This window comes from Trifolium pratense, linkage group LG4 (assembly GCF_020283565.1).
Source record: "Trifolium pratense cultivar HEN17-A07 linkage group LG4, ARS_RC_1.1, whole genome shotgun sequence".
NCBI lineage: Eukaryota > Viridiplantae > Streptophyta > Magnoliopsida > Fabales > Fabaceae > Trifolium > Trifolium pratense.
In genome coordinates this window covers 49275223-49288504 of record NC_060062.1, presented here as the reverse complement: position 1 = coordinate 49288504, position 13282 = coordinate 49275223, and the positions used below count along the sequence as shown (strand labels likewise).

Sequence of the window (13282 nt, the reverse complement as noted above, 5' to 3'; positions counted from 1 at the left end):
TCTTGAGCATCAATTCCATCAAAGCGGTAGCTTCTCCTCGATTATTTTCTCCATTATTTCAAGTATGCAAAAGACTAAACAACCGCTCTTTGTTGTCGTACTTTGGAGTATTTGGCGAGCGCATAATGAATGAATTTGGGAGAATAAACAAGTGAACCCGACGACCTCTTGTAGGCTTGCTTCAGACTTGATTCGGGACTTTAATTAGTACCGCAATATGCTTAATACGGATCATACGCCTGCTCACGTGCTAACTTGGGAGAAACCTTCTACAAATTGGCTAAAGTGTAATGTTGATGGAGTTATTTTAATGACAGGAGGGAAATTCGGTATCGGTATATGCTTTCGTGATAGCATGGATTCCTTTGTCCAAGCATGTACTATGATATTTCCCTTTTGTAGTTACTGCGAATGTGAAGCTACTGCAATGAAGCATGCTATCGCGCTCGCTTCGTCTAATGGTATCTTCGAAAGTGACTGTCAACAGGTTGTGAATGCTTTGCGTAATGATTGTCTGTATGCGAATGAGCTTGATACTTTGCTCTCAACTTGTAGTTCCCTTTTCATTTATAATGCTAGTTACAACATAGCTTATGTTAGGAGGCAGACCAATAGAGTCGCTCAGAATCTTGCTAGAGCGTCTTTACATCAGCCTAGACTCTAGCCCAGTGTTCATCATTTTTATCCACCTAGTTGTAACTCTTCTATTACATTGAATGAGATGCAATGAGTTCATTCTGCTTCAAAAAAGAAAAAGTCTTTCGCACCTTGCAAAAGTGGTGAATATTATTATAATGAATATAAAATTCACAAAATTTATTATTAGATTGAAAGTTTATATCATATATTATCCATGACCATAATTTTTTTTAATAAATTGAAAATTAATTGATATGTTAATGAGACCTATCAAATTTATAATTTTCGTTTATCAATCCTAACTTAGTAAAAAAACTTCCATTAAATTTGTTTTTTCCTTAAAAGAATAAGAGTGCGACCTTGAATCAAATAGAAAAGAAAAAGAATGAGAGGGTAACTTATCAATTCATCGTTATATCCGGATATTTGCAATAATAATTGTGTAACATTGAAAACATGTTATAGTCTTTTATGGCAAGATCAATACGAGTTTGAGAATCTTAATAGCACAAAATTCTCGCATATCTCATTTTTTTATCAATTTTTAACTCATGATAAATCGTCATAAACTCAACAAAAAGGAGTCACACTGATGCGATAATCATTATAATTTATTTATAAGGGTGATTAAGAATACACTTTTTTCCTTGACCAAAATAAAAATAATACACTTGTTTCCTTAACTAATTTATAATTACATTACACCTTATATATAAATACACATTTTTTTTGTCCCGCGAGCGTAACTCAGTTGATAGGGACATCACACTTTATGTGCAGGAGCCTGTGTTTGAACCCGAGATACTCCACTTATTCACTTTTAAGGTGAATTTTCTAGACACTAGGCAACTTGACAAAAAAAAAAAAAATTTGACTGCATATACCATATAAGTTAATAAACATAAATAATGACTTATTCGCATTGAAACAATTTATCTTAATAATTATATATTTTTTAATTTAAAATTCCCATTTAATAATTTATGTTTTTTTTCCTTTCATATTCTGAATTTAGAAAATTTATAATAATCCACCCAACCTTTTTATTTTTTAGGGTTAAATATGTTTTTGGTCACTATGGTTTTCCAAAATTTATGTTTTAGTCCCTGAAGTTTGTTTTCACACTTTTTAGTCATTGAAGTTTCATCAGTCAATGTTTTTAGTCACTACTTTTCATTCAATGCGTGTATACTTTCACATTTTTAAATAATTTTTTTGTATTCATGTTTATAATATTATAAGAACATCTCCGATAAAAATTTAGAATTTTTTAACATAAGATGAATTATTTATGAATTTTTATGTGCAAAAAACTAAAAAATTCATATTTAATTCATCTTCTATTAAAAAAATTTAAACTTTTGTAACAAATATTCATATAATGTGCTAATCATGACCGCAGAAAAAAATTAAAATTTTAAATGGTACGCACGATTTGAATGAAAAGTAGGGACTAAAAACATTGACCGATGAAACTTCAGGGACTAAAAAGTGTGAAAACAAACTTCAGGGACTAAAACAAAAATTCTGAGAAACTCTAGGAACCAAAACATATTTAACCCTATTTTTTATAACAATTGACTACCAAGTTAGTGAACACTATAAGATATTTTATAGTTTTTGTAAATAAATAGAAAAAAGAGAATATATTTGATATTTTTCTCTTTGAACAAGATATTTTATATCAAGAAAATAGAACATATACCGATAATGGAAAATAATCAATACTAACGATATATTCTGCCAAATCACCAATTATATGACGTGGAGCAATAACATATTTTTATTGGACGGTTTGTGTAATTTATTTATCACTTAATTACTACCGTGTACCTAGTATTTAACTACACCTCCGTTCCGTCCTCGTTTCATCATCTTACCATTCTCCTTTCTTTCAGGTTTTTAGTTTTTTCATTTTTTTTTATTTTATTTTTATTATTCTCTCTCTCTCTCTCTCTCTCTCTCTCTCGCAGTTGACATTATCACTTTGCTTCCACTTCATTGCTCTTTGCATGTGCAAATTAGGGTTTGAATTTTTTGCTTCTAAATCCATGAAACCAGATCTACCTATATTGCATGCGATTATATTGCTTAGCTTCATAGTTTATTTCTTAATTTAGGTTTAATATACTGATTAATAAATCTGTATTAGATTGGTTTGATTTGATTCAGTGCATGTAGCTATACTCTATTAGGACTTGAATGTTAAATCTGTGATAATTTGCATTGACTGTTTCAGTAAACTGATAATATAGGTTGCTGAGGAATTTTACAATCGAAATTGATATTTTTCAGTTCACTTTTTGTTTCAATTGTATGAATTTTGATTTTATTTGGAGCTTGTTATTCACTACTATGTCTGATTGAACTTGAATTATGTAAATTTTGACCAAATGGAATTTCGTGATTTTATAATGAAATGATTTATTATTTAGATATTTTATGTAAAATAAAACATAACCTAATTTTCATTTTATTACAATTAGAGAAATTGCTTATTATTATAATCAGAATCTGATTTTTTTTTTCTTCTTCAAATTCTATTGTGATAAATTATAGCTTTTGGGTTTTTCCCGTTTTATTTTGATAATCTTCTTATATGTATGCATGTTGATGTATGATGCAGGTGAAATCGACATAGTTTGATAAGATGGGAGGTGGATTTAGAGTGCTGCACTTAGTAAGACCGTTTCTCTCATTCCTTCCTGAAGTTCAGACCGCTGACAGGAAAGTTCCGTTTAGAGAGAAGGTCATATATACGGTGATCTCGCTTTTCATTTTCTTGGTCTGTAGTCAACTTCCTCTATATGGGATCCACTCGACAACAGGTGCAGATCCGTTCTATTGGATGCGTGTTATCCTTGCTTCAAACCGTGGAACTGTCATGGAGCTTGGAATCACTCCTATTGTGACTTCTGGGCTGGTCATGCAGCTTCTGGCTGGATCAAAGATCATTGAAGTGGACAACAATGTACGAGAGGACCGGGCCCTTTTGTAAGTGTCTTTATTTGTACAGCTTTTATTCTTTAATGAACATGTTTATATTTTCTCACTATATGTCATTAATTTCAGCTAGTTTTACATTTGTGTGATTATCAGAGTATATCCTACTCTAGGATTGCACCTGTTTATGGTTTATTTTATTGCTATTATATTTAGTTGATTCAGATGTAATTTAGCTGTTACTGCTGTCACATGATTGCTGAGCATGCTTTAGTCTATGAGATGAAATCATTATTAGTCTTCTGGTAGCAGCGGTTGTCCATTTGACATGCATTTCTTCATTTAGAGGTGTATGAAATATAATTTATTAGGCACATTCATGTTATATCTCCTGTTGTCTTTATGAGGTTTTCACTATTTAGGGCGGCATATTGTTATATACTGTTTATTGACTTAAATTCCTTTTCTATGGCAGGAACGGAGCACAGAAGCTACTTGGTATTTTGATAGCTGTCGGAGAGGCAGTTGCCTACGTTCTTTCAGGGATGTATGGCAGTGTAGGCCAACTTGGAGTGGGAAATGCCATCCTCATCATCGTTCAGCTCTTTTTTGCGGGTATTATTGTGATATGTTTGGATGAGCTTCTTCAAAAAGGATATGGTCTAGGTTCTGGAATTTCCCTATTCATAGCTACTAATATCTGGTATGTTTTTAGTCTCTGCTAATAAAATATATCCAGCTAGTCAATGAAATTTTGCTGTCCTATAGAAACTACTAATCACCAGGGCATCCCACCTTTGTCGAAAACTTAGAAGCATTTCTCTTGTTATTTTACAGTGAAAACATTATATGGAAGGCATTTAGTCCCACCACCATTAATAGTGGACGTGGAGCTGAATTTGAGGGTGCCGTTATTGCTCTGTTCCATTTGTTGATAACTAGAACAGACAAGGTCCGTGCTCTTCGTGAAGCATTTTACCGGCAGAATCTTCCCAATGTGACAAATCTTCTTGCTACAGTTTTGATCTTCTTAATTGTGATATACTTCCAAGGTTTCCGTGTGGTCTTGCCTGTAAGGTCAAAGAATGCTCGTGGACAGCAGGGTTCATATCCAATCAAACTGTTCTATACCTCCAACATGCCCATCATTCTTCAGTCTGCCCTTGTTTCCAATCTCTACTTCATCTCTCAGGTAATAATAATAGTTTTATGATAGGCTGGGTGTAGCATTTTTGGGTATTCTGTTGTAACAATCTAATCTTACTGGAATTCTTCAGCTTCTCCACCGCAAGTACAGTGGAAACTTCATTGTAAATCTGTTGGGGAAATGGAAGGAATCTGAATATGGAGGTGGTCATTCCATTCCTGTTGGTGGTATTGCATACTATATCACTGCACCATCCAGGTAAGAGACTTATTTCCAATTATACTTACGATGTCCACATGCCTTTTATGGTATACTAATATAATATAAAACTTCCACAATTTATATAAAGTGCATTCTTCTCTATGATTTGATAAATATTTTTTTTGCATATGTTTTGCAGTTTAGCTGATATGGCAGCCAATCCTTTCCACGCTTTGTTCTATCTCGTGTTTATGCTGTCAGCCTGTGCCTTGTTCTCTAAAACTTGGATTGAGGTCTCTGGCTCATCTGCTAGGGATGTTGCCAAACAGTTGAAGGTATACTAACTAACTATTATTTCTCTCCACCATACATACCTTTATTTTTTCCCATACTTATAACATTTTTGCAATATAATGGCTAATGAGCCTGCTGTGTCAAGATTTGTGCTTTTATTAGAAAAGTTTCACCTGGTAATTGTTAGCGGCCAACACTCGGTGGGATTTAGTCCCACATCGGATAGATAGGACTCTGGAAAAGAGTTTATAAAGAGGAGGCAATCCTCACCTTACAAGCCGGTTTTGTAAGGATGAGTTAGGCCTCGATATTCGTGACATGGTATCAGAGCCTATCGGGTTTATCGTTGGGCTTCCGACATCGTTCACGCTTCAGGCCCATTGGGCCGGGCTGAAGCGTGAGGGGGTGTGTTAGCGGCCAACACTCGGTGGGATTTAGTCCCACATCGGATAGATAAGACTCTTGAGAAGAGTTTATAGAGAGGAGGCAATCCTCACCTTACAAGCCGGTTTTGTAAGGATGAGTTAGGCCTCGATATTCGTGACAGTAATAAGCAGGGTAGTTAATGATGCTTTCAACCATTTGAATTTAGTTTCCTAGTTGACATGATATAATACTTATACGGAGCAAATATTAGTTGGTTAGTTTTGAACAGGCAGTAGTTACTAACTAGTTAGTGACTTTTGCTTTTACTGATTCAAGTTCTGTATCAAATTTTACTTGGAAATTGGAATCCTTAAAATAAAAAAACCAATATGTTTGTTTTTCCATAGTGTGTATGCAACAATGTCTTCTTCCTCTCTTTGTCATGTTTCTATGTTGTTTTATTAAGTTTTCAACAGTGATTCGGGGTTAGGTCAATAGTTTGAGCAACTTCAATTTTGAAACTGAGTTTGTTGCTGTTAACTCTGTTGTATCAGATGGGAATTTCACCTTTGTATTAAAGTTCATCTGAGTGAGTCATATCTGTAATGTTAGGTCTTTAAATTTCAACTATATTTTTGAACTTGCAGGAACAACAAATGGTTATGCCTGGACACCGTGAGTCAAACTTGCAGAAAGAGCTAAACCGATACATCCCCACCGCTGCAGCATTTGGAGGCATGTGTATTGGTGCCCTGACAGTGTTAGCAGATTTTATGGGAGCAATAGGTTCAGGGACAGGGATTTTGCTTGCCGTAACAATCATCTATCAGTACTTTGAAACATTTGAGAAGGAAAGAGCCAGTGAGCTTGGCTTCTTTGGTTTCTAAGTTTTGCATAGCAATTACTTCTGTTGTGACACTTACCCTTGTATCAAGTTATCAATGTACTTTAGATCGTTTAAGATGAAGAGTAGTTTTTTTTTTTTTTTGGTTGCATGTTTTTATCAAACTGAGGGAATAAACATATCATAGTGATTTTCTTTTACTTCTTTTGTTTTTGCATACATGTGATTTTCTTTGAATCCATTAAGTCTGATCCCAAAGATTAATTATGTAAGCAGCTTAAGTGGGTGATATATATACTTATCGATGAATAGCGCCATGGTGGTAGTTTTCACTTGAACCTTTGAAAGAGTTTTGTTATCTTGTGTATTGCCGGAGCAATAAAATAGGAGTCTGATGCAGATGAACCTCAACTCACCCAGCAATACTCAAATCTATAAATTGCCTTTTGAACTTGATACCAAAAAAGTTAGTATTTGATTGTTTTAGCTTTTTATTTTCAAAACTGTATAAAATGATTTTGAAAAAGTTTGTTTGGAGGAAAAAAGTTATTTTCTCTACTTGTAGAACTTTATTTTTGTTTAGGAATTTAATTCTATAAATAAATAAATTTGTAAATATCTACCCAGCGACAACTATGTTGCTTTGCTATGTGGAACTATCCCATGCAATGATCAAGTTTCTCTAAAGTAAGCAATTTATTTTAGTGATTTTAGCTAGTAAAGTGAGCAATATTTACTAATCAATTATTGATACAATGATATTATAAGTACATGCATAAATCATGGTCGATTGGTCCCTTAACTTAGTAAGGAGAACTACTGTTTGATCCCCGTCCCCGGCAACTGTGATAGGGATGATGCTATCACTTGATGCAAGAACTGCTCCTTAAACCAGATTAGGTGGTCAAGTGGGCCGAATATTGTTAGTAAAAAAAAATCATGATCGGTTACAATATGTTAACTCTTAATTTTTCCACTTTATTAACTAATCACTTTAAAAGAATAAAATCTCACATGCAAATTGGGGAATATTGCAAATGACGTGGTAATATCAATGAAAGTGTCATTATTTCTTTTAAATTGAGATTGATTTAACTCTTCACATAGGTTAGAAGTGAAACCAATTTAACCAAATGAATTTAAAAAAAATAAGTTGAATGAAAATGGAGTGATAACTAGAAAAAGGTAGGGTTGGTAGCCAAAGGACATGTCACCTAGGGTTGGTGAAGGTAGTGTAGGTAATCCCTCAACTACCACTATCTCAAATGTTTTTTTTTTCCTAGTTCAAGGACCTAAGCATAATTCCTAACATAAATCAATTATGAGACAAAGGATATAAAATCACTTTCACAAACCTTGGTTATATGATTGAGAACAATTATAAGAAGGATTTTATGTTTAAGGGCAAAGGTAAAGCTCCTCAAAAGAGGGGAGGTAAAGGTAGAATATAGCCTATATAGGATCTGTTTGTTTGAGATTTAAAAAAAAAATGATTTTTTTTGAAAAAAATCATTTTCAAGAAAATCATTTTTTGTAGAGATTTTGAAAAAACTTTAAAACTATTTGACGTTTGTTTACAACATTAAAATCTATTTTTTTAAGATGGTGAAGAATGATGAATGATAAAAAAAATGGATTTTGATAAAAGCTATTGAAAATAGATTATCATTTTGATGAAAAAAATGATTTTTTTTACTAAAATGATTTTTGAAAAAATCCGAAACAAACACAAGTAAGATAAAAAAATAGATTTTTTTTTGGGAAAAATAGATTTTTTTGGTGATAAATCTGAAACAAATAGACTCATAGCTTAGGGAAGCGAAAGCGACTCATCTACCACCAATAACTTATGTGAGGATGAAGAAGTGGCAAATCCATGCTTTGTGGCAAAACATCATAACAAATAATATAGTAAGGTAAATTCTTCGGTGGTGGTGGGTTATGGCGTGGTGATTGTTGATGATGAAGGTTCAGTCTGTTGTGGGTTGACGGGATGGGAATTGGGAACCAATATGTAATATAAAGATTTGAAAAATGTTAACAAATATCCTTAGGTATTGTTTAAGGAATCAAATGGTAATTTTCATATAAAAAATTATGCATTTATTACTTTGACAAGTATTTTATTTGTATTTCAAAGTCAAATTCTTTTTATGGATTCCTTAAGCAATATCTTTAGAATACCATGTTAGCATGACCCTTAGGAGGAAAATAGCAAGGCTTAGTTTAATGAAATGGTTTAACAAAATGGCACAACAGGGATTGGCAACACAAGACAAATACATGGTTTGCAAAAAAAAAAAGAAGACATGCTGTGCTGATATTACAAGAGGAGAATAGTAGTGAAGATAGATAAGTGTCGAGTCGAGATGGTTCTAAAAGTAGATGCTTCCAAGGTTTTCATGACATCTTCATATTTGATTACGTTAGAATGTTTCTAGGCTACGTGACTAACCGATATATGCTTAAGAATGCGAGGATCATTTGACATCACCAACACAAGAGGCTGCTTGGAGGATGTGGTCAATGATATTAATTGATGAATGAACGGTTGAGATTAACGCAAAATGAAATACATGAGAGATGGCTAGAGAGATCCAGATCCTTAAAAATACTCATGCCATGAAAAATTAAAATGTTATTTGTAAATTGCATATGCTTTATATTATGATATGATGTTGCATGCTTTAATGTAACTTGCATTTAGGCTCTCATAGCTTGCATCAACAATCATGAAAAGGATTAGATTAAACAGATATGAGGTGTAGCAAGCATAGGGAAAAATTCTAGTAATATCAGTTCTACAAATTGAACACAGCCAAAAGTTAAAGAAGGGATTGCATTTAAGTTGTAGGTTGCAACTCCAAATCCAGGTGCTCATGAACTCATGATTGATGTTATTGTAGTTCAGTGGACATCTAATTGGGTCTAACATTCCACCATCATAAGTCAATTCTACAACATTGGTTAAAAAATGATAAATAAATTTTCGGGAAAAAAGAGCCCGATACACTGGGAAAAATGAAAATGTAAAAAGGAGAGCGGTATGAGCATAATATGAGCTCAGCAAAGTTTTCAAATACAAGAAAATATAACAGCTTTGCATTATGAAAAGTCCTTCGGTGACCTCCATAACTTGCCAATGGAAACTTGGGCGTGAGGCACTAGCTGCTACAAAAACAAAACCTCTTCGCCATCTTTTGATGTTCATCCTGACATTTTCCTAGAGAATTCCAAATATTAAAATGCCAATTAGATATTGAACTTGCAAAAAACTTTAGCATTTAAAGAAATGTATATAGTATATACTAATATACTATAGCTCGATGACATGCATATAAACATAGAGAACATGTGAGGTTACATAAAAGATAGAGAACACGAGATGCTTATGTTCCCACATGACAGACTAATGTTTATTTTAAATTTGGCCAATTGGGTGGGCTAATTTAGCTTCTTCAAAAAAAAAAAAAAAAGTTTATTTTAAATTTGTGATGCATATTTTAATTTGAAATTTTACTTTATGCTGTCACAGTTTTTAGTGTACAGAACTATTGCCAGGCAATAATCATTATCGATCTACGATCATCCAACACTTCGCTCCTTCTGTTTAATGTAAATATCACACCATTTGCAGGAGTCGGTTTAACATTGAAATAATACAAATATAAAAAAAGGTAGACATTGGTTAGGATTTGCTCACCTACAGTAATTTTGTCTAAAGGAGGGATAATTTAATCTCTCCAAACCTAAGAGCTTCAAACTTTGGTCGTTGTTAGAACAGTGCTGCAATGCACCGAAAATTTCTTTCCCTTTCTTCCCCTACAAATAGTCATCGTATAACTAACTACATCAAACTTCAAAGAGCCTCAAACCTTAGTCAAGGAAAAAGGAGCACAGCTCATTATGTTACTTTCAAATTATTTATTTCTATTTGGATGCAAATAAGAGTATTCTATACATCAGACAATGTGTATATCTTGAGTAAGGTCTTCCTTCCCACCCTATGTTTATTCAAGCCTAAATAGACCAGCCGAGGCTACTAAGTGCAGATGACAAATACCTACGAAGATATCTCACCTCACATAAGCATGTTGATTTAATTTTCAGTAACTTATATAAAATAGTTTCTTCAGATAAGCCTTAAGCAATGATTTTAGTACCTAAAATCCATCTCTGATATTACAAGCTACCTAGATACTTACATTAGTGTTTGGATATCCTTGTAAAAATGACTTATAACATGCCTAAATCTCTCCAAAGTAGCTTATTGAATACTAGTATGGCTTATTGAAATTGTTCACCAAAGATACATCTTGAACAAAATTCTCAATGCCACAAATTTTTATTTGGTGGGCAGTTATGTAGCACAAACATTTCAAATTGAAAATGTGTTTGGTGTTCAACATGTGCCAATATCTAGCACATTACATTCAATCACCATCTTTTTTCTTAAACTATTACTGTGCCTACGTGTCATTATCATGTCCGGTATCAGTATCATTGTTTCATAGGCGCGCAATATAGCAACATAGCAAACAACAAAATACACTCACTCATTCTACACAAAACAACAAAATTAGTCTCTAATAATCCACATAAACACAAATTAGTACCTTATTATTATTCCATAGAAGCTTTTGCTCCAACCTCCTTCAATTTAGCAATAATACTCTCCGCCTCTTCCTTCGTCACACCTTTCTTCAAAAGAGTAGGAGCTTTCTCCACCAAATCCTTAGCTTCCTTCAAACCCAAACTAGTAAAAGTCCTAACTTCCTTAATAATCTTAATCTTCGCCGCCGCATCAAAACCATCAAGCTTAACATCAAACGCCGTTTTCTCAACCTTCTTCTCTTCCGCTCCTTTTTCACCACCACCCCCTTTCGCTCCACCCACACCCCTCGGTATTCCTCTGATTCCCATTCCAGGAACCATCAACATCATAATCGGAAGCTCATTGATTCCTTTTTTCTCTCGCATCAAATCAACAAGGTCCATTACTTCCAAAAGCGTTAATCCGGTAAGTTCATCCACGATCGCGGATACCTTTTCGGAATCTTGCGATGCGGTGTTGAAATTGCGTATTGAGGTGAATTTGCATTGGTGTTGATTTGGTGTGGTGATGTAGGGTTTTGAAATTTGAGGAGAAGGGAAATTAGGGTTTTGAATTAGGGTTTTTCGGAGACGTGAAAATTGTAGAAAGCGTGAATATTTCATCGTTAATAACGGTGACGGTGGTGGAAAAATGTTACTAGTGGTTTGTTCTGTTTTTCATTTTCGCATGTTGAACGGTGTAACGGTTTTGGTTATTTAGTTTGAGTGATGTCGGAGGTTAGATTCGTAAATGATGTTTTCGGGAATAAACCCTATACACGAAGACGATGGTGGTTTGTTTTACGATTTTACCCCTCACATTATGCTTAAACTTTTACTAATTTTTTAGTGATGATATTTTTTGGTCCCAAAAATATGGACCCAATGTATGACGTGGAAAAAAAAACTGAATAAATAAATTTTGTTTTTGGCTACAATGCTATTTATATGAAGTTTCGACGGTTGTTATCGGTGATTAATCTCTGTCGAAAAATCTATGAGACATAAAAGGTGTGTTCTTCCCTTCCAGCTGAATTTTCTCCATGCGTATGAGTTAGAAATCGAACATGAATCAAAATTTTTATTGCATGAACTAATTCATTGTTGGTGAATAAATTATTTTTATAAAATTAATTTGAGTTAAAACGAGTTAATGGTAAATGAATTTATGTTTAGATAAATTTTTGTAATTTTTTTTTTAAACAATAAAACTTAAGTGTAGAAAAAGTTTAGAAGCTATAATTTGTCATCAAAATTAACTTTGGATTCAAAATCAATTTTACTCTGGAAAGATCAAATATGTCAAAACAATTTCTTCACATGCTACTTTAAAGTTTCTCTTCATCTAATAATTTGTTCACTTTAGTGATAACGTAATCCCTCAAGACAAGATCTACCGAAGGAAATTATGGAAAATTACACCAGAGTTATAGAGAGAGTCCAAAAGTAAATCATATCAGACTCAAACAAAACAAAAGACTAGACACTCAGCTGAGCCTAGTTGTCGTTGTTGTTTCACTTGTCGTTTTTCAATTTACAATATCTTACTAACGGTTGTTCCAATTGCAGATAATGATATTGATATCCTGCTTTGTGAAAACTTCACATTTCGAGGAGTACCTCTGTGTTAAGGTAAAAGTAAAACGATACATATCCAAGACAATTTCTAATTACTTAGATCCTGATTTTTTCCGTAGATGCTAGATAATCATTAAACTATAATAATATCAATAGAGTAACTTTTTTAACGTGTTCATATGATTCTTTTTTTCCCAATAGAGTTGAAAAATATGCATCAATTTGCACTAGTTTATATGAGCAGTGTATTGCCTCATGAGAGAAATAAATGAAAAATATAATCAAAACCACAACCACAATATTACAGATCAAAACCACCCGGTCTTCTTTCCCGCCCGCCTTCATTATTTTGAAAAGGGCCAAACTGCAAATGTCTAAACTGCTTTCATTCATTTCGTGCACAATCGATCTCCACTGCAAAAGTTTCAACCCAACATTCATCTCAGAAGGTCAGTTGAGTGCAATTGTTCCTAAAGTCCAACATCGCTCTCTGCCGTATGATCACCAACGATTTTGCTCAAAATAATCTCGGAGCCATTAAAAGAAAGCACATTGGGTGTCAAAAGCTAGAACTCAAGTTGCACAAAGTTTGTTCAAAGATGTTTCTGCTTGAGAGTATATTCTTGGTGGTGTTTTCTATAGTACTTGCATCAAGGTTGTTTGATTTTACCTTTTTT

General features: G+C 33.5%; 2 protein-coding genes across 6 annotated transcripts; one reads left to right on the top strand and one right to left on the bottom strand.

Annotated features, from left to right (window-relative positions):
- The first annotated feature begins 2419 nt into the window (after nt 1–2419).
- Nucleotides 2420–6634, top strand: LOC123921255 (protein transport protein Sec61 subunit alpha-like). 2 transcript variants are annotated; one of them, XM_045973722.1, is made up of 7 exons: nt 2420–2537; nt 3266–3633; nt 4058–4285; nt 4420–4774; nt 4860–4987; nt 5130–5265; nt 6238–6634. In XM_045973722.1, the coding sequence occupies exons 2-7, from the start codon at nt 3290–3292 to the stop codon at nt 6475–6477; spliced, it is 1431 nt and encodes a 476-aa protein (XP_045829678.1). In that variant the 5' UTR covers nt 2420–2537; nt 3266–3289; the 3' UTR covers nt 6478–6634. The 2 variants fall into 2 exon arrangements, with proteins under 2 accessions (XP_045829678.1, XP_045829679.1); XM_045973723.1 differs by having other exon boundaries at nt 2536–2665.
- Nucleotides 6635–9259: 2625 nt separating this feature from the next.
- On the bottom strand, nt 9260–11812 carry LOC123881576 (50S ribosomal protein L7/L12). Of its 4 annotated transcripts, none has more exons than XM_045930293.1 (2): nt 11048–11811; nt 9260–9659 (listed from the first exon to the last, which is right to left on the bottom strand). In XM_045930293.1, the coding sequence occupies exon 1, from the start codon at nt 11649–11651 to the stop codon at nt 11058–11060; it is 594 nt and encodes a 197-aa protein (XP_045786249.1). In that variant the 5' UTR covers nt 11652–11811; the 3' UTR covers nt 9260–9659; nt 11048–11057. The 4 variants fall into 4 exon arrangements, with proteins under 4 accessions (XP_045786249.1, XP_045786248.1, XP_045786250.1 ...); XM_045930292.1 differs by having other exon boundaries at nt 9260–9657; nt 11051–11810; XM_045930294.1 differs by lacking the exon at nt 9260–9659 and adding an exon at nt 10122–10256 and having other exon boundaries at nt 11051–11812.
- Nucleotides 11813–13282: the final 1470 nt, after the last annotated feature.